This window comes from Megalopta genalis, chromosome 5, assembly GCF_051020955.1.
Source record: "Megalopta genalis isolate 19385.01 chromosome 5, iyMegGena1_principal, whole genome shotgun sequence".
Lineage (NCBI taxonomy): Eukaryota > Metazoa > Arthropoda > Insecta > Hymenoptera > Halictidae > Megalopta > Megalopta genalis.
In genome coordinates, this window is record NC_135017.1 from 27,900,142 (window position 1) to 27,927,120 (window position 26,979).

The window sequence follows — 26,979 nt, forward strand, 5'->3', positions numbered from 1 at the left end:
AAGAAGAATTCAGAAATGCATTATTGATTGGTCAACCCTAGATTCTAAGTTATATATATATGTATAATGTTAGTATGCACAGTATGCTGCTGACAATCCCAATAGGAGTTTCACAGCTTAATAATAAAAAAAAAGAAAAATAAGTCATAGATCGAAGAGAAGCTCAGAATTATATTTTATCATTGCAGTGTAAATATCCCTCGATTTACATATTTAGTATCATTCGTATTAAAGTTCGAATTTCTTCGCGGAAAAATCAATAGAGACTAAACCTTGTACGTAATTTGTTTGGGACAAGAAGCTTCAGTTAAATTTATATGTTGCCCGTGAAGGTAATGCATGCAATGCTATTCAATCTTCCACTGATTTGCATTTAATCGCTTCAATTAGCATTCAATTATCGACAAGAAGCAGGTGACGAAAAAAACTATTTATACAGGGTGTCTGACTATATTGTGAGCCTATGTAGAAAAATTCAGTGTTACCATTCTTATAAATTTAGTTTAGTGTTAAATAATAAAAATAGTATTTTGAATATTTCATTAATAATATTTTTTTGCTTATAATTATTTTCATTTGTTCATAATTATTTTCCCGAAATTAACAAAGTTCTTCAATGTGTCCAAAGATACCAGAGATATTTAGGTGGCCCCCTTTAGCTGTGACATCTTGTATGTCTATGTTATCCTTATTGAGTTGGTTTCATTGTCAAACTTCGAATTGGAGTGACATAGTCGTTCGGATAGCCACGTATCCGGACACCCAGTATAAAACAAAGCGCGTATGTACTTCTCGTCGGTTTCCTCGCGATCTCGCTTTCTGTGACGGTGCGAAGACCTCGAGGATCACCGGCGCGGCGCGGAGCAATTAATCTCGCCACCCCTGCGACGATCGAAATAACAGGGCCGTGTCGTTAACGAGTGCCCGTGGTAGCCGTTCGGCGGATCCTTCCTGGCTTTTTGCGCGTTCACCGCACGTTTGTCGCGCTAATGGAAATGCAAATAATCGTCGAGCGGAGCCAGTTTCACACTTCCCTCTAATAAACGACCAGCGATGCGTCGCCCTCCGTGCAACCGATTTCTCTTTTTTCTTCCCCGAGCCAGAATTTCATGGCCGAATATACGTGCTCGGCTTGATCTACTCTGATTTAAAGGGGACACCGCAAAAAAACGACATTTTCCTCTATTTTCTTAAAGTTTCGAACGTGTTAGAATATTATGTCAAAGCGATATTTCGAAATTCGAACATTAATACATTCAGTGCCGCGTGAGGGTGACGTATGGGTGCCGTCACGTATGAGTGACACTAATTTTTAACTAGGTTTTTGACACTTTCTAGTTTCGGTGTCATTAAATAAAGTACTTTGATATTGTGTGAATTTTTCGAGTTAATATTCGGCACTTAATGTGTTAAACTGACCTGAGTTTTCGACAGTATGTAATATTGTTGTTTAAAAACGATGTTTACTTTCACGTATTACATTATCATATATGTAAACAGTTGTTATCAAATAAGTTATTATTATATAAACTGTGATTACAAAAATATGATACAAATATATCAGAAATAATTATCAAATAAGTTATTATGATATAGAATGTGGTTATAAAAATATGCTATAAATATATCATAAATAATTAATATTGGTCTACTAGCAGAGTTGATTCGACTTTTGGGTGACGTATGGGTGACACTAATTTTTAACTAGGTTTTTGAAATTCATTTTTATTGTAATATATTGAACCAATTGAATGTTACTAGGATTTGTAAAATACAAAATAACTGAACCAATATTTCTTATGGTAAATATTCACTTTCTAGTTTCGGTGTCATTAAATAAATGACTTTGATATTGTGTGAATTTTTCGAGTTAATATTCGGCATTTAATGCGTTAAATAAGAGAAATGCGAAATCATACTTCAAAGCTTCAATTCAAATGCGGCACGTGTTCCTGTTGTCTAATCTCAGATTCTCTGAGATTCTCTGCCGAAATTTTGCACAGTACTTTTTGTCACAAAGCGATCTGATGAAGTGCGTGAAGAAATAATCGAAAGTCGAAAATTAGGGGCCACCCTAAGCCCACTCAGCTATATTTTTGTCACAAAGATCCGCCTTTCGATGTTCTAACGAATGTTCAGTACATTCGTTACGACCATGGGCCACGGAACGAACCACTGGAGGCTGCGCATCTCGTTACCTACGTCGATTTCGCTTCTTGCACGATGCTATTACTCGAATTGCAACCAGCCGGTACACTTCCTTATTGCGCGGACGTAGTTCACTGTATTAGGAAAAGTCGTGAAATTTTTCTCGGCGAAATTTCGCCGCGAAACGATCCACCTACGATCCTCTTTCGAACAGAAGTGTTAAATGCATGCTGTTCTACCTCGCGAAATGAACTACGGGATTCGGAGTTTATGATCGCGCGGTTAACCTTGAGTTACAATCACTTTTCAACGTGAGACGAACAGTGTTTGGAGTCTTGAAATAAATTGGTGGTAGTCTGTGGAGGTGGTTATAAATTTTATGGATAGTCGCGACGACAAGGTGAGTTAACAGTTCGCGGAGTTATCGCGGTCTAACGTTACAGTTTTGGTGAAAGCGGCGAGTTATCTCTTCGGACGATTGTTCATCGCGAGTTAAGGGAATTGCTGACGGAAAATGTAATGCGTAACATTGTTGTTCTATCATTCGAATCGAAAAAGTTGATTGAATTAACGGTAAACTGTAAATGGAGAAGTTCGAATCGAGTTCATTTCGGAACAGATTATTTGGCATAATCGAATGGGTTAGGGATCCCTGTTTTCGAAAATATTACTTGACTCTAAATTATCTTAACAATAAATTTGGTCGGTAAACAATACACATATTAGTAAACAATAATACTCATTGTTTCTCACAGTGAGGAAAATGCGACTTACGTCGCTGTCATTCTAATCCACTGAATTATTGGGTTTTATATTTTGAAAATATATATTTCATCAAGTCCATTAATTAAAGTAATTATTTATCTCAAATAAAATTCAGAACGGATGACGAAATAAAATAGGAAAAATAGATGATTGTAAAAATTAGTCTTATAATTGTATTTGATTAATCAGTTGATTAATTGAATATCCCTATTAATTAACTTCTAAATAAAACGTGATAACGACAACTATCGATTCTGATGTGACTGCTGATGTGTAGTTTCGATGCAGACGTTTGATTTGCATTTTCGTCAAATGTTAATAATATTAATAAACGCTTGAGCACTAGAAATACGAAACCAGTCAAAATTTTCTTTTGCAACTACTGCTATTATGAAAGCTTGTTATAGTTATCAAACGATACACTTTAGTCGCGTTTAGGGCTTGGTATTTCAGGCTTTGATGATAGTTTAGCTGTTACAATCTTTTTGAAAAGCGTATAAGTTACTGTAATTAATTATATTGCGAATTTTTATGGTAAAGAACAGCAGTTAGATATAAATATGTTTGCTCTCTTAATAAATTTAGTAAATTGGAAATAATGATTGCTTCAAAGACTTTACATGTTTTCGTTGTTCCATATTTGATCTACTAATTGATGCCATAAATGCATAAAATTTGCAGAACTGTAATTATTCCATACATCTTTGATTTTCTTTATATTTTGTATAAATGCAACACTTTCACAAAGTATATAATTTAATAAAGAAAACAACTAACTAATTAAATAATTAATCACTAGACGGCGAATATTTATGCAAAATAAAAATTTTTCAAGACGATTCTAGGAAACAGAACTTAAATAAATGTCAACTGTTTATTTCAATAATTTTTATATGTTGAAAATACTGTTACGGTATCACTAAATTCTTCTTACATCTTCACAATTGTATATTTCAGCTACCCTTTTTTGCCATAAATGCATCAAAACCACAGTCTAATGACCATAGGAAAAATTTTTATATTAAACGATACAAAACTGTTCGTTGCTTTACGAATATGCTATTGCTACAACTGTTGAACAACTGGATGAAGAAGTTCCCCGATTACCGTATCTCTGGTCACACGGATCAAGCGTTAAGTAATTATCTCACGGTAAAAATTCAAGGAGTGACATCCCGCGTTTCTCTGATGTTCGCCGACGACGCCGCGCTCAGAATAACTTCATCCCTCGAGACGATTCGATCCGAAACGGTCTCGCTGACGAGAGAAACGCGTCGTCAACGACGGTGTTTTTCACGGCGTCGTTTTCTGCCGCCCATTTCCTTCGCTTTTTCGTTCCGTAAACTTTCCCCGATCACGCGTGAATCCGTTTAATGGAGTGCTTACAGCGTAATAAAATCGATTTCACGTTCGGCAACAAAGCCGAAGCACGCGAGGGTTGTTCGAGGCGTAGCAGAAGGACGATTTAGGTATCGCGAGGGCTATCTAGGAGAGGCCCGCGGGTTAAGGCTAAGTTATTGGCCGGTTTCTTGGATCGCGTGGAGAAAGGGGATGCCCGAAAAATGCCTCGAACTCGATGAGGCGTTGCTAATGCCGATCGCCGCTGCTGCTCCGCCATCGCCGTGTCCCTCGGTTTCCCTGTTTACGGTCGCCGTTAACGCGATTATGGGGAAAATTAGTGCGGGACTTTATCGCGCCGCCGTAAACAAGATCGGGGAACCACCCACGATGTGATACGTCATTTCCTGCTGAATGAATTTAACCCTTTGCGGGCGGGGATCTTAGGACATAGGGAAGAACTAATGCGAATGGGACATTATCATTATTTAAGAAATTATGAATCATTTTGTAATAAAATTATAGTTGTTTCGTAACTGTATTATGCATATGTAATCACACGTAACTTGAAGCCGCTGCCAGTTAATACGTAATTATGGCCGACAATTAATTTTCTTGTATGCTTAAAAGTAATATTTTTCCTTTTTTTCTCGTAACGTTGTGCGAAGTACTGTTACTTTTATCCGAGTTCTTATTTATTGCATTCGATCAGGTGTTTCTTCAAGAACGTAGACACGTAACTTCGAGCAGACTTTTTTTATCATAATATTTAAGCAAGTTAAAGTTTTAATGTTCTTCGTTGCAAAGAAAACACTACGATATTGTTTACTAATTTTGTATGCAAGTCAACCACTCTCTTCAAATTTTTTAACGATTCTTTTGATTTGCATGTTTGATGGACAGTTCTTTCTTCCATATTCTGTACGAAATTTTCTCCCAACTTTTGTATAACTTTTATTAAATTCATAATTCAACTTATATGCATACAGAAGATTTCATCGAAAACACAATTTTTTTACGGATTTTAATCAGAAGCAGATAATTTGTACATCTTTCAGTGGCAACTTTGCTACCGATTTTTGTAAATAATGTTTACAAAATGTATAGAATCTACTACAGAAGCTTTCTTTCCATTGTTTGCAGGAATTATTTCTTACACGGAGTATTTGTTTCTCTTGTCGATTCTAACCAGTAAGTACTTATTTATAATTCCATTATTTTTCCATCGTGCGCATCAGGGTAACTAAGAATTTGATTTCAGAACCAAATACAGGTTTCCGAATCGCGTTTAACATGTTCGACACCGACGGAAACGAAAGGGTGGATAAAACAGAATTCCTTGTGGTAAGACTGTCATTTTTCATTCCATTACATCTATCATACTTCTCTTCTATGAAGTTACAGGTCTTTAATTAATTGTACAATTGGATATAGCACTTCATTAGAATAGAAAAGAGTGTGAAAGTATTATTTCTAGATGTAACAAAATTTGTAAATCGCGATTTGAATGTTGATCCAAGCTCTAATCTTGTTCGAGATGCCAATGTTTCAGAAGCGAAAATTCTGATAATATGTAACAAGAGTGATGCTTTAGCTTTGTTTTAGAGAACACAAATCGTAAGATTAATCGCAAAGTTTATTGCGCGCACGCTTTATATCTGAATTAATTTAATTATTCTCGCACTAAAAGTAGCTAGACGTAGTTGATTCTGTGGTAATGAGTGATTAGTTAGTCTACCTTCTAAAATTTGGCGGCTGGATTTTTTAAATTTACTTTGCTTAAGGGGACTTGCAATCTTATAAACTGAAAATAGTGCAACGGCCATTGCGCAGTGATCCGGAAGTCGGTAATTTTTGGCCAGAAGTCAAAATCAATTTCACTTTGAAAAGTCAATTTTTTGACTTTGATATTTCAAGGTATTTGTTTTCCCTCTAAACTAACAACCGTTTAAAACCTTGAAATCGAAAGTATTAAGTTTATTGGGCAACTTCATAAAAAAATATGGCGTTAAAGACAAATGTATTAAATTAAAAGTAAAACTAATTATTTTAATTATTTAGGCTATACAGTAGAACCTTGATTATGCGGACTAAGCAGAATGCCATTAATGTTCGTATAATAGAACAGTTCGAATAACAGAACTAAATTAAAGTTCTAGATTAGATTTTTATTAACATTTAATTTTAATCATTTTGTATATGGGTTATCTTCGATTGATATTGGAGGATCGGATAATCGTGGTTCTACTGTATATTTTCATGTATGTGAACACTCATATTTTAGTTATATATATCATTATGGTATCCAAAACTTATACAACACTTAGGTTTGCAACACTTAAAACTTCAACAATGCTTATACCAAAATAATTCAAAGTGATACATTTCGGACTTATTTCGTATGAATAAATATATTCGCGTGTAGAATAATTTTAACAAATAAATGCCAACAGTATTTCGATGCTTGGGTAAGCACGCTCAAATTCAATTTCAAATTATATAGGAACTTTCTAAAAATTCTTTTTCAAAAGAAATGCAGAATTTTTTGTATTAATTAATAATATTAATACATATTTAATAACTTGATAATATTCTAACTGCTGTCGAAACGATAATTTTGATCACAGAAAGAGAATTCCCAGATCACTGTGCATCGGTGTGCATGGCACGATCTTTCGAGTTTCTATGATTGCATGTCCCCTTAACGAATCATGGCAAACAACTAAAGATGATAACGCGAAGTAACGAAACCCTAAATTCCAACACTTGGAGACATGTGCCAATACTACGAAATAACATTTAATAGACATTATAAATCTATTAAACGCAGATGAAATCTAAAGCACATAATTCTAAAAAAAAATGTCTATTAATCAGCAGATTAATCAAACAACAAGGCAATAATTAACAAAATTCAGAATTTCGATACAAACTGTTATGTTTAAACGCTCGAAATAACTCATCAAAGTGTGATCCATTGAAGCTGCTGAAACTTACATAAATGAAAATTACGTGCATAAATCGAATCGTTTGACTCGAGATCAAGCATTCACGTATAAAATAAGAAAAATACAGTTATAGCCACACGTTCTTCATTGTTTAGACGCTTCCGAAAGGATTAATTCGCAAAACTAATAAATAAGTGAATAAATGAAAAGAATCAAATTTTTAGTGATAAAATATTAGCGAGAATAAATTCCGAATTAGGGGAAGAAACGAAGATGTCCGACGAAGATCGAAGTGCGGCGCAAGTGCGGCTATATTGTTTACCCGATTTGCACGGGGGCGTTTGTAATTTTCACAGATCCGACGACTGCTCGGCGGCACACTAAAGGAGCGACACCTTGACGGCGAGACTAAACGTGCAGTGAGTTATCGCATAATCGTGAAACGAAACGAAACAATTGAAACTTGAAGCTAACGTCGATTTACATCGATTCATCCTAATTGCTTTGAGAATTTTACGACGGCCTAACAATACCCAATTAAAATTCGCCTACCGATGTAATCTCTTCACGTCTTACACTTTTCTCATAATCTACTTCTTTCTGAATCATTCTTACAGAAACGCAACTATTAACAATTCCGTAATAAAAATCGGTTTCAAATAACCAGTCTGATAGTTAGTAACATGTTAGAAACATTTCAAATTACTATCGAAGAAGCTTGTTTTTTTTTTATCTTATTGCAATATTTTATTGACGATTATTCGTTTTACGTAAAATTCGTTCCAATGCAACAAACTGATTCGTGCTCTTTTTGTATTTTCGTTTAGTTCTTGTTTTCTTTTTCGTTCAGTTCTTGTCTTTTCGATCAGTTTATTGCTTATAATTAGACCGCGGATTTTATGCATTTACGACAAATATGATCTTCTATTACAAACTGTCGCATTTTTCAGCAATCTATTAAAAATTGTTAAAGAAGAAATGATACTGCCAAGCGACTCCAGTCTTTTGCAATAGTATTTGCATCGTTTGCAATTTTTTATCTTGCACAAAGATCCGCGGTCTACTTGTAATCGTTTCAGTTCATTCACACTTTTGCTTTGTTCTCGATCACGAAAAACGCTTATGTTTGTGTGTTGAACGGATTTTTGTTTATTCTGTTCTATCAATCTTCTGACATCAACATCATTCATACTCTCTGTTATTTATTTAAACATGTTAGTTGAGATCCATATACGGACCGGAAGAGCGTAACGTTCCCAAAGTACTGAAACTTCGTAACAACTGTCAGGGAAACCAGAACAGAAAAATTGTCTCTAATTCATACGTAAGTTCTCTGCACGCGGAAGCGTGTGGACGCATATTGGTTTGATTTTTCTTCATTTTCTTTTTCTTTTTTTTTTCTTTCTGAGTTTTTTATCTCTATGTTTTCAGCCGCCTTTTAGATTGTCTTACGATTTCAATTACTACGATTTTCGGCGTTTATTACCGCGATATGACGATTCAGGTGGACAAGTTTAGCGATCATGATATTCACGTAGTTTCGCAATAACTGAAATACGAAATCAATTTTGTTTATCATCGAATCGTTATTACAACTGTATTGTAACCGGTACGACTTGTCAAGATCCACGAACATATAAACTCTGTATTCTGTACATAAAAATCGTAATAATTAAAATCATAACACGTATCTGTCTTAACGTTGTTACCTAACTATTCGTACTAAACCTTGTTTCGAAGAATAAACGTAATCAAAATCGAAATTAAAAAATAGAATGCATTTAAAACGTTATCAAATTAATATTCGATACATTTACGATTCTTTAATGTCTAAGCCTAAACCATTAATAAAAGCAAAATTAATGATTACGAACAATCCCGTCGCTAAGTACACGACACACAATTTTAATTACGACATTGGGTAAGTAAGAATTCATTTCTCACTAAATTAATAAATAAATACAACTAAACGACGTAAAAAACTAATTCGAAGCAGAAACTTGTGTGAGCCATGATATGTACCATTATTTTGTAAAAATAATTTGTTTACAATGTACGCGCAGTGTAAATTTACCTATATCGATTTTTGAGTGTGGTAATAAATAACCCACTACTAATTAATATAATCGTCCATGCAACTGAAATATCTGTGCTGTTTCGCCGTATGTTGAAATTTAATTTACGATTAAGAATAAATTGTGGATTACTTATTAGTGCACAAAGTATGATACGTGTGTGCTCGTATTAATCGCTGCTATGCTAACTCTCCTGCCATTTATTTCAGACCCATTAGCACTGGATGCTGAAATCATTGCTGCCATTTTGCCTCTCTATTATGCAAATCCATCTGTATGTTTTATTATAAAGGCTATGCCGTCGATCGAAAAAAAACAAAGAGAAATCTAATCCGATTTTCTTTCCCATGGTTCCGTGCAGATGGAGAAAGTATTTAGCCACGCTTGGAGGGGACGCCACGGCACCGAGACCCAAGAAAACCTGGACCATTTGACCGAGAGGCAAACATCTCCGGAAGAAATTCAAGACCAATACATTGACGACGAGCAGGTACGTTTTAATTACCTAATTGATTGATTATTATTACGTTGATCGGTCGCGCTAAGTGATTACGACAACTCGATAAAACGAAAACGATTTATTTAATAACACGAGAAATACTGTGATATTAATTACTGCATTGGGGATCTTTATGCATTTATGGCATTTGCTGATTTTTCAAATGCAAAAAAAACGTATAAATTGACAGGGTAAAATGATAATTTGCATGAAGATCTCCAGGCTATTAATCATATATAAAAATGTTATGTTTTTATATAATTTCATACAAAACATATCATTTTAATTTCCCTATTTTATTTATAAATTTTTTTACATTTACATAATTCCATGTAAATTTATTTAAAAACTTGATTTTTATTATAAATCTATGCGTATATGAAACTAATTTTCGTTACAAATCTACTTTATATTTTTAAATAATTATGTAAAATTTTGTCTCAATAAACAAGATTGTAAATAAAAGTAATTTTTATAACATTTATATACAAATTTAATTTTCCTACAAAATTTATTTATACGTAGATTTTATATTTTTATATAATTTCATTTAAATTTATATATAAAGTCTTAATTTTTTTACTATTAACGTTCCTTTTCTCGTTAAAAAGTCTCAATTAGTCTGTGGAGTGGAGTATTCGGTGCTCATGCGTGTGGAATCTGAAGAATAAAATACCATTCAGCAATAATTCTATTGCTGGTGTAGTGTCCCATAGTTCGACGACATAATTGAAGTAATTTTCAGGGCCTGCAACGCCGACACGCTGTGGACACAACATTAATGATACACTTCTTCGGGAAAGAAGGTAACAACGAGCTGAAGTACGATGACTTCAAGCACTTCATGGAAAATTTACAGCAGGAAGTATTGGAGCTCGAGTTCCATGAGTTCAGTAAAGGCAGAGAAGTCATCACTGAAATGGATTTCGCGAAAATATTGCTGCGATACACTTATCTTGACACTGACGAGTAAGTTCTCTATTAAGTGCAAGATCTGGTTAAAAAATTTCAGGTTCTAGACAGAGTTGGGCAAAATTTCTATCTATCTAACAAATATCTCGTTGAATAAAAATTTGTCCAAATAAGAATTCATTCGCGCGAATAAGAATTTATTCATATAGAGATTCATACGGAAAGTAATCGTTTTGAATAGAAATATGAAGTGTGTTTCTTCATAGGTTATCGGTTTATTTTTGCCATATTCCTTTGTATAATTAACTTTTTTTCAAATAGTGCACCCAAAAGTTTGTTGCTTTTAGATAGATTGATGCATAACTACATATTTTTTCTGCGGGTATAGAGCAAGGCATCGGCAATTTTGTAATTCTGTAACTATTTGAAATTGCACTGATCCTGAATATATTCGTATAAATTTATTCCTATAAATAAACTGCGGATTTTATGTATTTATGCAAAATTATTAAAAGAAACAATTTATTTTTATTGAATTTATGTTTCTTACATCCGTGTTGGAAAATTTTTATTCTGCATAAAGATTCACAGGCTACTTATAAAGTTACATGAAAACAGAAACATTTAATAATTATTCGCATTATTATTCGAATAATTTTACAATCTCTATTCGAATAAGTAGATAGAATAATTTCTGTCGAATAATAAATAAAATATTCGACCAAAAAGAATTCATTTGGATAATTATCTTAGATAAATATTTATTTGGAATAATTCAAGAATAAGGCCCAACTCTGGGGTTTCAGGGAGATACAAATCGTTCGTTATTCAATGTACATTATAAAGTCGGTCCACACGAAGACGAGCCATTTTTATCGTCGAAATCGAGGATTCCGTTCGACATAAAATACGATCTAGGGATTCAGATTAAGATTCCTCAAGATTAAGGAATATATAAGTCATCATTTTGCTAGTTGTTTATTGTTTATTAATTTATCGCAATCCTTGCCTTTCAGCTTATAATGACTCCCGGTTTACCATTTACCTAGTTTCAAAAATACAAATCTTTTTACTCATTTTTCCAAAATCTAGATCTGTTCTTATGAATTTTTCTCTCAGAAATGATTGTCAAATTGAGTTGACTCCCTTTTATTCGAATCAACAAAATTTGTCTTATAGAAATAATTCTTTTCGTTGAAAACTTCATTTAATAAGATTATAAATTACACTTAGGGTTTCTATTTGAAGAGCTTAAAAAAGTATGATCCTGAGATTTCAACTACAAAATAAACACTGATTTAGAATAGTGATTTTAAAATCAACAGGTACTCCACTCTACCTCGATTCTGGTCTAAAAGCAAAGAAGACAGGTATCGTACCAGGTTTAATGGCCCCACACAGAAGAATATTATTAACTAATCGTGGCTAACGGCACTTGCTGTCTTTTGAACAATTAAAAGCCACCCTTTTCTATGTTCTATTTTTACGTGCACTATATTAATCGAAATAAATATCTATGTCAAACTTTAAACAAATTAAAAATTGAACATTGTGCATCGTCCACAGTCTCGCTCGTCCCAAGTCTCCATGAATAATAATAATAATAATAATAATAATAATAATAATATTTAACATAATATTTAATTTAATATTTAATATAATAATAATATGCAACCTTACGTACACATACTTTATCATAGACATACACATATTCTTCGAACACAAACACACTACTTCATAAATTTCATGGTTTGTAGGTATGACAAGTATCTGGACCGGATCCTTCAGAATACAGAACTTCAAATTGGCATCACGTTTGACGAATTTCGTCGTTTCTATCAGTTCTTAAACAACATCGACGACTTCTCCATAGCTATGCGAATGTATACATTGGCGGACCATCCTATATCCAAAGGTATACAAAATTAGTTTTACACTAAATGTAGCCACATGAACTTTCGATCATTTTAAACTGTAAATCAGAGTTGTGTGATAATTCTATTACATTGTAATACAATTTTGCGAATTCAATTACAGTGTATTTCGATTACATAGTAACTCAACTAACTTGTAATTCAATTACATAATTCAAAAAATTGTTATTTTCCATAAAGATCTGCAGTTCAATTATAACTCTATTAAATAATTCCCGGTATGTACTGCATTAAATAAAGAGTTGAAATTGATTTGTTTTCCAGATGAATTCCAACGAGCTGTGAAAATCTGTACAGGAAGTGTACTCTCAAATCATATTATAGATACAGTCTTCGCGTTGTTCGACGAAGATGGCGACGGACAATTGTCCTACAAAGAATTCATCGCGATTATGAAAGATCGACTTCATAGAGGTTTCAAGGTATTGCGCGAATTATTAAATTGCACTGACGCAAGATTTAGTACTATGTAAAATTTAAATAATTTAGAATAAATAATAATATAATTTCACTCGTCTCATGCGAACTATGTAGAATTTAGATTATTTGCAAGTGTAAACAGGATTTGTCAATGCTCATACTTGCCAGGTGAATTATTCCAAAAATCAATTCTCATTACTCGTGGCTTTGAAATACCAATAACGAGATTTCCAATTTTTAATTGATACAAACTATTATTAATGTTTATCATATTCTTCCGTATCTAGAAATAGATTTGTTAACGTTCTGATTATTTCAAACAACACTGTCGTTTCTTAAATAGTTAATTGTATTCTCCAACATCCGGACACACTGAGTTTTATTTCTGTAAGCTTGCGTTTAATTCGATTATTTAAAAAGCTAAATTGATTGAAATTGTAAATTCTAAAAACAGTATATAAATATGTTAATCGTAATATGAAATATTATATCTATTACTAAGAATTCTATTATATTTTCCAGTCGCAACAACGACGTGAGGGTTGGCAAGCATTCACCAGTTGCGTGAAGCAAGAGATGAAGTCTCGCTAATTAAAGAGTAAACCAACGTCTAAGAACTGCAAATATATTCTATGGAATAATACGAAATGCCATGGGGACATTAGTCCTTTCTCAAACCCCTAATTTTATTGTATTATATTTCCATTGTGATACAGCAGACCTGGGAAAATTTTATTTCACATGAAAACAAGAAATGTATATCGAATAATTCATTTCCAAACGTTATTTTAAAATACAAACAATACCAGTCCATTTGAAATTATAGCAATTTCAAATAACGAACTATGTTGTTTTACTTCAAATATGACAAAAGTATGTGACAAGTACATGACAAAAAATATTCTCAAAATAATGTGCAATGAAAAGATTTTACTTTAAGAAACCTTTACATCGATTTGCATTGGAAACGATTCTATTTAAGCGAAATCTTTTCCCAGAAAGTTTACAAGAGGGATGTTATTTTTCAGAAACATGCGTCTTATTATCGAATAATTATTTAACATTGTCAGATCCATCCTCCAAATGTCAGTGAGGATGTCGAAATAAACTAGACTCACAGTCACAGCTAATACTTAGAACATCATATAATTTCCAAGAAGTATTTTACAATTATCTCAGATAATTATTTCAAGAAATTATAACACAAAGTAGCATATTATTTGAAATAATATCTCAAACAATGTCAATTCAAGTATGGCCAGGTCTGCGATACAATTACTATTATATTAGATATAAAACTCTCTACCTCTATTTAACATTGACTCGTCTTGTTATATGTATTTTCATGATACTGTGATCACTATGCCGCAGTTTGTACGATTACCGAAGTCACTAGTCTTTACAAAATAAGTACGGACGATACTACCGATTTGCCATTAGGCATGTTAATCAAAGACCTATTGTTTTTGTTAATAATATACTATAATAATATACTTCGATTATATATTTATCGAATGTTTTGATTGTATAATATGTAATACTCTCTTTAAATTAAAGATATGACCACACAAGAATAGTATTCACTTCATTCAAACCAATATAAATGATTGCTTACTTTACACAATAATTGTATAAATATCTTCTGCTTGGATTTATAGTTTATTGTCCAAGACAACCATAAACTTTAACAGCGAAAATGGAATCGTTATGGAGCATTAGTCTGCGTATATGTATACACTGGAACACTTCTGCACTATTTCATTATAGAGTACCATGGAAAACTTTGTTTATACTCTTGTGAATTATTCAGATAATCTTGTATTAATATTTTACGCAATTCAATTAGATCAATTGTAAATAAACATATGTATTAACTATATTGAATTGTTTCTGTATTTCTACAGCAAAAATACGATGTGAATTTGTGTTTAATTTTCTACTTGATTTCGATCGATTTATTCGGAGCAGTTCCTACGGAATTTATAATTCGTTCGCTCGTAAAACAGTTGAGTATAATTTCTAAGAGCTACAAGTATCGTTAACAGTCACGTCTCCATTCGTTGTTTGTTATCACTCATCGCACTGATTGCCGTCTGGTGGTCTCGTGAATTAAGCCGACGATAAGGAACACGTCATTACTTGTCCTTACGGCCTAACATCAAACGAATCTCGTCGTGGACGAGGTCAATGATTCCACGAAAAGCTTCCTAGTTCCAGAATAATGAGTTCTGTCTAGGAATGCAATTTCAAAAGGAACTCTCGCGGCGGAATTCAAAGCATCATTTGTCTCACTTGATTGTTTAAGCAGCATTTAGCGATCGGTACCTTGTGCGTGTTTCAGATGATACGCGGTATTTTAAGTAGAAAGTGATGCCTTAATGATTCTTAGAGATACTGCGATTTATAATAAATAAGTTTTATTTCAATCCATACTTTCACGTTAAAGTTATTGAAATTTTTACAAACAGTTAGCCCTTACTATTACACTTCATGTTATGTTGTAAAAACGAAACTAAGCTACAGTTAAGCTATATTATTCTTTTCTCTTCTTTTCATTCTTTATATTATTTTAACATGTAACTACATATCTTTCTTATATTTATTCATACTATTACATCTCATGTTATATTATAAAATCGAAATTATTCTACAGTTAAGTTATATTATTATTTTATTTTATTTATTTTATTTATTTTATATTGTTTTAACTTGTTTTTGTAACTAATCTATCTTGTAACTATCTATTATTTATTTCTACCTACATTTTCTTAATACAGGAATCAAATGAAATATGTTAATCTCGTATTTTAAATGTGCACCTCAAGTATTCCTTCGATAAAAATACATTGCAAAACGGTGTCGTTATAATAATTGTATATAATTTTTCATCCGAAGAGTAGAAATGTTAAATCAATATATCGACGCATTCAAAAATGCAAAAACAGTTAACATAGCTTTATTATACAAGAAAATCGTGTAAATGAATTTCTACATTAATATTCCTTTAATATTAAATTATCTCAATTTCAATTAAATTCTTTGAATTTCAATCGAATACGAAACTTTTGATTTTCTTAGAGAAATTTTAAAACCTTCGCGAAATGTAAACATCGCAATACGTCGCAGTACGCTAATGTCAAAAGTTGTTGTCAAAATTGAACGCACAACACTATGATATAGTTCACCATTATCACGAATTTTAGAAGTTCGCTAGTTTGTCGGAACATGGCATGGTCGCTGCATATATCGTTAAAATCAATTAAACTCCTCTGCTTTTATTAAAATAGATAAACGCGGACGTCATAAATTAGATAAGTTTTAATAATTTTAACAAGTATTTAACTTAATCGATAAGACGATCATTTAACGATACAGTTGAATGTGATTTGTTAGTACGTTATGTAAATTTGTGCCTTTTCCTTGATATTTTATTTTTATTTTGTTTATGTTTATTCATCGCCGGATAAGCGAGTGCAACTGAAAACGCGGTTCCCGGTAGTTGCTTTCTTATTTAATAACGATTTTCAAGTAAGAGAAATGACTGGATTGAAGAATATGAAACATTTAGACTGTCGGTAAGTACCGTCACTAGATTATGCGTTTATATGATATTTTATTTTATTAAAATTTAACAATTTTTGTAATCCTGCTCTGCAAAATTTTTGTAAAAATTCTTGGACATTCAAGTATACTTCGTTTCTGTTACACATCATCCAATAAACTAATTAACACATTCACGGACAGTACAAATTTGGATGAGCTGCAAAACTAGACAGCTGATTTATTTTTAAATTAATCGTGATATCCAAATTTTGATTCGTCACATTTTGTCCGACTGCAAAGAATATCACATTTTAATAATTGTATTTTTTATACATAAAGAAAAAACAAAATAAAATGAAAATACTCAGTGAACCTGTTACCCATTACATTAAAGTGCATAATAATTTCAAAAAATAAACGCTGTATACATAGAATTGAATGCAATGCTCCAAACGGTCCAATGGTCCAAAAACATTACTGTATTTTCAAAGTATTCGAATAGGTGCTCAGAAGTATTCAAAAATATTTAAACGTGCTAATCACTGTAATATTAAGTGTATGTAAAGGTTTTAATATTCCTTTTAATTGTTTATGTAGAATGACCAACATTTAACAATAATTTCATAAAATAATATTAAACGCGACGAACGAAACCAGGGTTGGGCAAAATTTTATTCGGATGACGGGTAAAAGATAAAGACTAACGAATAAAATTTTATTCGACATTATCAAATAAATATTCAATTGAATACAAATTTATCTATGCAGATCAAAATTTATTCGAATAAAATTTTATTCGACACTATCGAATTAATATTCAATCGACTACAAATTTGTTTAGATAAAATTTATCCGAATAAAATTTTATTCGATTAAGAGCTCATTCGAATAATATTTTATTCGAATACGAATTTATTCGTACAAGAATTCATACGGAAAATACAATACACGTATTGCAATTTATGCAACAATATTTAGCATCCTTTTTTCACGTATATTGCAGATTTGCACAGAATTACAATTTAATTACTCAAAGAATTATAATTACATCATAATTCAATTACCTTGTAATTCGTAATTCAGATCTCAATTCAATCAAATTACAATGTAATTCTTAATTGCGATTGGGGGGTAAGTAAAATTGCGAATTAAAAATTAATAAATTATGCTATTCTATTATGCAAAATTCTATGCTACAACAATTTGAAGACAAAACTATTACATTGTATTTCAATTGTATGGTATTTGAATTACGCTCGTGAGTTAAATAATTAGCAATTAAATCAACTGAATGGTTTGAATTACATAATTGAATTACAACGTAGTTGAATTACTATACTATTAAAATACAATGTAATGAAAATTACGAAATTGAATTACAATGTAACTGAATTTGCACAACTCTAGCAGTTCGAAAATTGTAAGTTAGGAAATCTACTTCAAAATGGAGGAAAATATTTCGTAAATTTGAAGAAAATATTCGATGTGCAAAACTCATTGTCTTTTATCTCACAATCAGATAAAAATGTTGAAAAGAACATAATTTTCTGTTTCTTTAAACATACTAATTAACTGCAATTATCAATTATCACATTGTTTAATAAACTAGTCCCTCCAACATTTAAAAAAAATTCAAATCATTTTGCCTAATTCCAAAAATGAGAGTATTAACGTTACTTGCTGCGTATCAAGTGTAAATAAACAAAATTGGAATAAAGACAGAAACTTTTGCATACACGAAAAAGCTGTCGCATAATAGAGTTGAGCCAAATTTTATTCAAATAGCGGATAAGAGATAAAGACTAAAGAATAAAATTTTATCTACAATGTCGAATAAATACCAAATCGAATAAAAATTTATATAGATAAAAATTTATCTGAATAAAATTTTATTCTAATACATTATTCCGCGTAATTCTGTATTTGGATAATTTACTCGAATAAAGATGGCAAAATTATTCACAATAATTCTGTATTCGAAAAATTTATTCGAATAGAGATTATAAAATTATTCGCATAATTTTGTATTCAAATAATTTATTCTAATAGAGATTATAAAATTATTCGAATAATAATGCGAATAGAGATTGTAAAAGTATTCAAATAATAATGTGAATAAAGATTGCAAAATTATTCGAATAATAGCACGAATAATTGTCGACTTGCGTTTGTTTTTACGTTTAATATAAAAATATATTTAAAATTTCCTTAAATTAATGTTAATATTAAATCTCAAATATGACCATATATTAAATTGTGCAAAAATATAAAAATTATCAACAATGTAATCAAAAATTAAATTTACTTAAATATTTACAATAGTTTCATATAATATGAACTTGAATCTTAAGAATAAAATTATGAAAATAATTCAAATTAAATAAATTCATGAACAAAATTACTAAAATGCGTTGGATTAAAAATAAATTAAAAAATTATATATTAATTTATATAATATAAATTCGAATAAATAGATAGAATAATGTATCACGCATAATGAATAATCATTATTCGAATAAATTATAAAATATTCGACTAAAATAAATTCATTCGAGTAATTATCTTAAATAAACATTTATATTCGAATAATTGCCAACCCTGCCGCGTAATTTCCGCCCCAAACGTTGACGGCGGGTCTTGTCGCGACGCAGAAAATCAGCGTCCTCGCCGATAAGCTAACAATATTTTGCGCCGTTTGAAATTTCGAAAGGAACAGGACCCGAGGACACAGGAGATTCGGCCAGGACATCGGTAGTGGGGCGGCGATCGAGCAAGGTATCCGATTCAGTAGGAACGCGAGTTGGCAGCCGGTCAGTCGCGTTGTCAGAAGTGTCAGAAGGAAGTGTCGCGCAAAGACCGGCGCTCGACAGCCCGTCGTCAGTCGCGAAAAAGAAGCGGACTGGCCCGATCAGCTCGATTGGCGTATCTCATTGCCGAGCAGGCTTGTAATCGCGTTGATCACCGGAGTCACGGTGTTCACCTGTCAGCTAGCAGAGTCTTACCTGCTCGCTGTCAGTCGAGGCGCCACGTGCGCGATGGGCATGATGGGAATGTTCAAGTGGCTTCGAAAGTAAGTCTTTCTTTTTCCACGTTTATTCCTTTGTTCCGATGGACCATTAATTCTTTCATCCAATTTCAAGGATTTCTACTAATCGCGCACGCGCGTGTGTGTATGTGTTCTTGTGTGTATTATGCGCTGTTTGCACGCGACGTTTTGTGTTGGACCACGTTAGTATCAGACTTGGGTAAAAATATTTGAAAAATACTCTTGTTCGTGTGAAATAATACTTCGAGATTTATTTGACGTCGTAGAGATGAGTAACATGTATCGAAAATAGTTGTTTATGTTGTGCTAATTATTCGAAATGACATTTCATGTGTCCGAACTCTTCTATTAATTATTTGAAATTTTATTTCCTGCAATTGGTATTTATGAGAGAAAATAAACCTATAGAAAAAGTACAAATATATATCCGGTTTTCAGAAATAAGCTGTTTTTTTATTTTTATTTTAATTACAAACGTAAACGCGAATGTCAAAAGTTGTCACAGTTGTTTGGTCGGCTAAATTTCATGGAAATAATATTCAAGCGTTTCATTTCACTCATAATAAAGAAAATATTTATTTGAATTAAGTATTTTAGGATCATATTGCAAAATACGTATTTTAAATACGTGTCACATATTTGCAAAATCTGTTAGATTATGTCAATGGGCATGACTTGTTGCTACACGACTTAAATTTTTCATCGAATAATTTATTACAAAGTGTTTTAACTGTTTTAACTGTAGACTTCGAAAAATTATAAAATCATCATCGATAGATAATGTGTTTGACACTGGAAGTTAGATCTTTGATTTGGAAGAATTTATTTCTACTTTTCGATATTTTTCACCATAGATTCGAATTCAGAATCGATCTCTATAAAAGAGTATAATTGCAACAATTTTAATCGAGGATATGTTTTCTATTTTAAAAAACAGATTTGCGAACATAAACTTTGCGTTCAAATTTTGTGTGATTTACACATTATTTCTTGTAGATTAGTTTGTGAAAAACAAAGTCACAATTGAGGTATGATTAACAGGTTAAAAAGACAGAGAAAGTCAGAATAATAAATCTCTAAGATTTATTGCAGCAGTTGTTTTTATAGATCCTAAAAGAGTTTGCTTTACTTTTATATAATAGATCGTAATCAAAACTGATTAAAGGATATTGTGTTAGTCGTGCATGACTGACGTGACGATCAAAGTGTTAAAGAGCTTCAGTCGCCCGCGAATGTGCAAATCTAGAAATTTTGCGATCATCTATTAGATAGCGAAACGTAGAATTCAAACATTTGTAGATTTTAAGTATAGTCTGACTGAAAATTATTCGAGGTAATTGCGTCGTTACTTGACGTCTTCTATGCGACTTTGAACGATTATGTCAATAACATTCGCCGGCAAATGTGTTCTTGCTACTGTAGAAGGTTAATTGTTATTAGAAACGAAAGGACAAGTCCAATATTTATAATCATTAATAAATTGCGCATCCTATGCATTTATGAAAAAAATAACCAGATGAAATACCAAGAAATAACGACATTAGACAAAGGAAACGTCCCTATATGTATATTCTCGTCAATGAATTGAAATCATCGACAGAAGAAACACATTTTTATTTAGATTTTATTCCTTGCAATCGATTCGGAAACTTCTTGTTTTGCATAAAGATCTGCTGTCCGGTCGTTAATTATTATTACGTACAGTCAATTCATAAATCATGGATGAATGGATTGTCTAGATGCTAGATGCATGCATAGTGACTACTGTTCTTATTTCGCAGACAGTTATTTTCTGAACCGTTATCGTTGCGCAGCATCCTTAGCATTTTCTATCGTGGAATTTCTTCTATATGCTGAAAATATTCTTATTAATGCTATTTTCCATCGCATATTTTATGTCCCACAAATGCTTGGCATTCGGTCGAGCATAACTTAACAATCGATAGCGCTATCAATCCGTGAAAGTGTTGTCGGGAATTTATATTCAAGGAAACGAAGCTTTAAAAATCTGGCTAATTAACGTTCCGCTGTAGTAATCAGACCGCGAACTTTTACATATTTAAAGACCCACTTAGAAAAACAGAAACTGAATTGATATTAATTTATTGCCCCCGGCAAGAAGTCGAATCAACTCTGCTAGTAGACCAGTATTAATTATTTATGATATATTTATAGCATATTTTTATAACCCCACATTCTATATCATAATAACTTATTTGATAATTATTTCTGATATATTTGTATCATATTTTTGTAATCACAGTTTATTTAATAATAACTTATTTGATAACAGCTGTTTACAGCTGTTATCATATATTACATATATGATAATGTAATACGTGAAAGTAAATATCGTTTTTAAACAACAATATTACATACTGTCGAAAACTCAGGTCAGTTTAACACATTAAGTGCCGAATATTAACTCGAAAAATTCACGCAATATCAAAGTCATTTAATTAATGACACCGAAACTAGAAAGTGAATATTTACCACAGGAAATATTGGTTCAGCTATTTTGTATTCTACAAATCCTAGTAACATTCAATTTGTTCAATATATTACAATAAAAATGAATCTCAAAAACCTACGCACTGAACGTATTAATTCTAATAAACAATAAATTGAAGTGTACTTTTAAGTTTGAAAACGCTAAAATTAAACGAACTTGGTAACATTTCGGTTTTTCAAGTGTAAATTTTTCACGCGATTCGTAACATTAACGCGAAAACAACGGTCTACGAAAATAAATATTCAATTACTCAGCGATAACGGTTCGTGACGTAGGTAGGTACGTTTGAAAAGTGTTATTATGAAGCAAGCATTAACCGTTGGCTTAGAAATACGATTGCCAAACGTGTTTATCGTACATGCGATTACTTCCAATTGAACTCTTCCCCGAAAAGATACATTTGCGTTTTTTTTCTTCGTGATTTAGCAATTTATTCTTGAAGCTCTGAGAACAGTTTCGTCAAGTTAATTCATCGTTTACGTTGTGTTGCATCGATTTATGTTAGAGTAAAATGCAGCCACTCTTGCAAGGTAGTTGGAAATTGAACTATCAGCTGTGTCGTTAAACGAAAACTCGAATTATCTTGAAGTGAAACACGCATGACTTAACGCTGTTTCATAATCACCCGCATATTTATAAAAAGTTACGTTTTGAATACGTGATACCACGTGCGTGACATTTTCAACTGCCTGCACGGTACGTTTACGAAAACTTTGTAGATACAACTTTTTCTTGGTAATATCAGTCATCAGAATGATGATAATTGCTTGTGCGAGGCTCCACGCATCATTTTAACGCTTTATTTACCGGAAACCTATTAATAGAATTTTTGACGAAGAAGATAATACGTAAACATAGCTCGACAATGTTCTTTTAAATAACCATTTCGAATGAACATGTTACATTACATTAATCCAAATAATTGATTGGATTATGAATGAAATTGTTCTCGCTTTTGATCAAATTTTTAAAGATATTTTCAATTCTTGATCCTCGATTTTAAAACAAAATCTTCGGTTTTAAATTAACAACAATTGAAGCTAATTGCATTTAATATTGTTTAGTAATGGGTTATTGATTTCAGGAAAAGACATTTAGACTTTAATAATTGATTATAATACATGCCGTTCATTTTATTTTATATTCTGTTAATCGTATACAATCATCTAATTATCTAAGCATATACACGTTTCAGTAATATACATTGGACATAATATTTTGAAATCGTAATAAGTGGCAGGATTGCATAAATTTTGCCTACACGTAACAATTAAACTGAATTTATCAACACCGTTTGAAAACACGATCGAAACTTTCACGAGATGCTAATACACCGGAAAAACGAATCTTAATTAGCAAATTATGAAGAATACTAATCAGGATACCGTTTACGTCGAGCAAAACGCAAATGGAGCTTCGAAAGTGGTTTAACATGTTGCAAACCTGGACACATTTAAAATGACACTATTTAAAATATCATTTCAAGTAACATGCTATTTTATTTCATTGTTATTTTCATGCCTGCGATCCGTTCTGAAATAACATTATTTAAGAAATGCTTTCAAATAACATGTTATTTTATTTTATAATTATTTGAAATAATTATGAAGTTAAGTTCAATGTTTTTAATCGAATCTTTTCCTTGATTATTATTTTTTTGCGAATTATTTCTTTGTGAAGAGGATATTGCTTTAAACAAATTGCTGTGAAGATTTCATAAAATAAAATTTGTTTGCTCATTATCATTTTAAGCATTATTTTTTATTTTTACTTCAAATATAATAGTTATTTTCTATTTTTATTTCAAATAGTTACTTTTTACTCTTATAAATAAATGTCAATTACGTTCACAGGAAATTATTTGCTAAAATAAGGGGGAAAGGTTTTTAAATTATTCCAAAATATTGTTAACAATTTTCCATAGAATAATGAATTTGAAACGAGAAAATACGTCTGTTCCAATAATTTCTCGACAGGACGTTCGAAGACAATGTTTATTCGAAAAGTAGAATACGTAAGCACACGAGACGCCAACTGTTGGATTGTTAATGTCACAGTTGTCGCGCTACAGCACGGGCTTGTGTATTTACAAAGGCTTGTTTTAAAGAGTCGCGATCGTAATTACATTGCAATTCGCGTTAGTTACAACCTCGTGAGTGCTACGACCTCTATAATCATCAGCGATAACAGCGTCACAGCTTAAAAAGTTTATCTCGATGGGCTTACACGTCTTACAAATTTTCTCCTTACAGAAATTTCAGTGATCACTATTTAACGTTCGAAACGACAGACCTCATTGACAAAAATATTGCTCAGTCTGTTTTTAGTATCATTTGTAATTTTATTTATCGATCTTTTTCACGGTACTTTTTAAGTTACTTTTCGTAGGCATTGTTGTTTTTCTATGGATTTTAATGAAAATTTTGTGAAAATTTTAATTAATTTTTAATTACTGGGTAATCAAATAATATTTACACTTTGGGTCCGAATGGATCCAAGTCCTAAATATTAAATTCACTACAATTATTCACTTTGCTGATTCGAAACGACAAATAGCACAGTGCAATTAAATGTTAGCAAAATCTGAAATAGATTTAATAATGTTTCATTAGCAAAATAATTAATTTATGCAAAATAAAAATTACCTGCATTAACTGCAAGATGCAGAAGCTGCATAAACGTATCTTTCATTCTCTAATTATTTTATTGAGTCGAAAATAATGCAGTAGAGTATTTTTAAATTCATTAAATATTACCACCGTTCTGCATTTAATCTATTTATTTTCGTCAGAAATGCATAAAGTTTGCAGTCTAGTAATTATTAATCAGTAATTACTAGATTCCGGGAGTTTATACTCTTGTGCCGTGTACAAATTTGTGAAATACAAGAAATCATTGATGTAAACAATTAATAGCATTTTTGGTTTAGATTTGCTGCAAGGAAACAAAACTTTCTCTTAATTGAAGGCTTCAAAGATCAACTATAACAATAGAAAATTGTATAAAGATCCGCATTTTACACTAATCGCCAATAATACTTATGCAATTCCAAACTCGGCAAATATACTAGTCATACACAAATTGTTAAATGTTATTTAAATAAAAGAAACAGTTCTCTTTTAACCTTTTCCTTTCACCATTTCGCTAAATTAACGATTACTGTAACTGTAATTGCTGAATTATTTAAAATGAATAATTATCGTAGCAGTTTTTGTGACAGCGTCCCGTTAGTTTTCAAATCGAAAATAATTTTACGATGTTGGAAAATATTTGAACCATCGAAATGTTCATTTAGACGATGTTTCAACATCTGCTAACTATCATCGGCCATTTGGTAAAGCTGGCAGTAAAACAATTGGTACACAATGTGTCAAGATTAACAAGCAGAATACAAAAAAATGGAGGAGCATTACGAGTGACTTGGGAAGGGGTTTGCTTAGCAACGCAACCAACGGGAGGGGGAATCGACACGCGGCACAGTGCTTCGCATTCGTATAATCCGCGCACTCTCGGCGTCGCATCGGTTCCCCCTCCCGTTGGTTGCGTTGCTAAGCAAGCCCCTCCCATCCAACTCGCAATGCTCCCCCACCTTTTTGTATTCGGTTTGTCAACACAGAAAATATAGCTGCTAGGAATGTATCTGAAATTTCGGCGAAGGTAAAACAGGTAAATGTACAGATTCACAAGAAGAATTTAAATCGACCTTCAAATAGAAAACAAATTTGCGACAGGGATCAATCGTTATTCTCATTTGTGACACGCGTAACAAACTAGTATCGTTACTCGATAGCAAAACGGAATGGACGAATTGATTCCGCAGATTTTTCACGAAGTGAAAATCATTTTGTTGACCATTTTGGAATTGATGAAGTCGGTCCAAGAAAACGAGTAAGTAAGACATTGAAAAATCATTTTCCTTCGGAGAGAAAGAGAGAGAGAGAGAGAGAGAGAGAGAGATAGATATTAGACAGATATTCTATACTTGATTACTGAATTGATTTCAATTCGAACTATTCAATTACTGGAAAGCCACAGATCTTTATACATATATGCGCGATAGGATTCCTTTTATCGAAATCTGTATTACTTTCACTTCGATTTTCCATAAGAACAGCCGGCATTAATTGTAAGCCATGTAACGTTAGTAGCATATTCTATGTCAATGATTACAAGATCTTTGATCGCGTTGTAATTTGACGTATGCGTTTAATTCAATCAATTGTGCTTTATTCGGGATTTGGTATTTTAAACTGTAAAACAAAAATGAGAGAAAATCGCAGAAGGATCTTCGGTGCAATTATTTTTGCATATCGTGAAGAGTTCGATTATTGAGATTTGTAATTTCTATTAATCTATAGAATTTCATTCGAAAGTGTTCGTGAAGTAATTGTATGCGAAGAACAATCCCAGATTAGTATAACAGAATATTCGTGTAAATTTCACGAAAGAATAAACATTTAAAGTTTATTAAAATTGGCAAGTTTACCGTCTTTCTTATAGAATTGAACGTTATTCGAATTATTTCGAATAAATATTTGTCTAAGATAATTATCCGAATGATTTATTTTTTTAATCGTTATTCATTCGATTATTCATTATTCATTCATAATATATAATTACATAAATTATTCTATCTGTTTGTTCGAATTTTATTATGAACGAATAGTGAATAAAGAATAATTCAAATAAATAGAATAATTCATATCATTATGTGTTATAAACGAATAAAGAATAATCGTTATTCAAATAAATTATTCGAATAAGTTTATTCAAATAAGTTATCCGATTGGAGATTGTAAAATAATTCGAATAATAATGCGAATAATTGTTATCTGCTTT

At 31.8% G+C, this 26,979-nt stretch overlaps 2 protein-coding genes across 12 annotated transcripts in view; both read left to right on the forward strand.

Annotated features, from left to right (window-relative positions):
- Nucleotides 1-14,613, forward strand: part of LOC117222459 (Mitochondrial calcium uptake 3) — a 43,280-nt gene extending 28,667 nt beyond the window's left edge. Inside the window, exons 4-12 of one of the 4 annotated variants that reach the window (XM_076522142.1) lie at nt 5,395-5,442; nt 5,513-5,595; nt 7,556-7,618; nt 8,419-8,523; nt 9,636-9,764; nt 10,519-10,742; nt 12,443-12,600; nt 12,884-13,041; nt 13,562-14,613. In XM_076522142.1, coding sequence (XP_076378257.1) covers nt 5,395-5,442; nt 5,513-5,595; nt 7,556-7,618; nt 8,419-8,523; nt 9,636-9,764; nt 10,519-10,742; nt 12,443-12,600; nt 12,884-13,041; nt 13,562-13,630 — 1,037 coding nt within the window. In that variant the 3' untranslated portion in view covers nt 13,631-14,613. Of the gene's footprint in view, nt 1-5,394; nt 5,443-5,512; nt 5,596-7,555; nt 7,619-8,418; nt 8,524-9,635; nt 9,765-10,518; nt 10,743-12,010; nt 12,415-12,442; nt 12,601-12,883; nt 13,042-13,561 lie in introns of those variants that run through there. The other 3 variants (XM_076522143.1, XM_033474159.2, XM_076522144.1) reach the window with 3 other exon arrangements.
- A 1,647-nt stretch (nt 14,614-16,260) lies between these two features.
- Nucleotides 16,261-26,979, forward strand: part of LOC117222460 (uncharacterized) — a 35,586-nt gene continuing 24,867 nt past the window's right edge. For 2 of the 8 annotated variants that reach the window (XM_033474160.2, XM_033474163.2), the window contains exons 1-2: nt 16,262-16,614; nt 19,293-19,652. In XM_033474160.2, the coding sequence (XP_033330051.2) occupies nt 16,577-16,614; nt 19,293-19,652 (398 nt within the window). In that variant the 5' untranslated portion in view covers nt 16,262-16,576. Of the gene's footprint in view, nt 16,615-19,292; nt 19,653-25,911; nt 26,029-26,979 lie in introns of those variants that run through there. The other 6 variants (XM_033474166.2, XM_033474168.2, XM_033474165.2 and 3 more) reach the window with 4 other exon arrangements.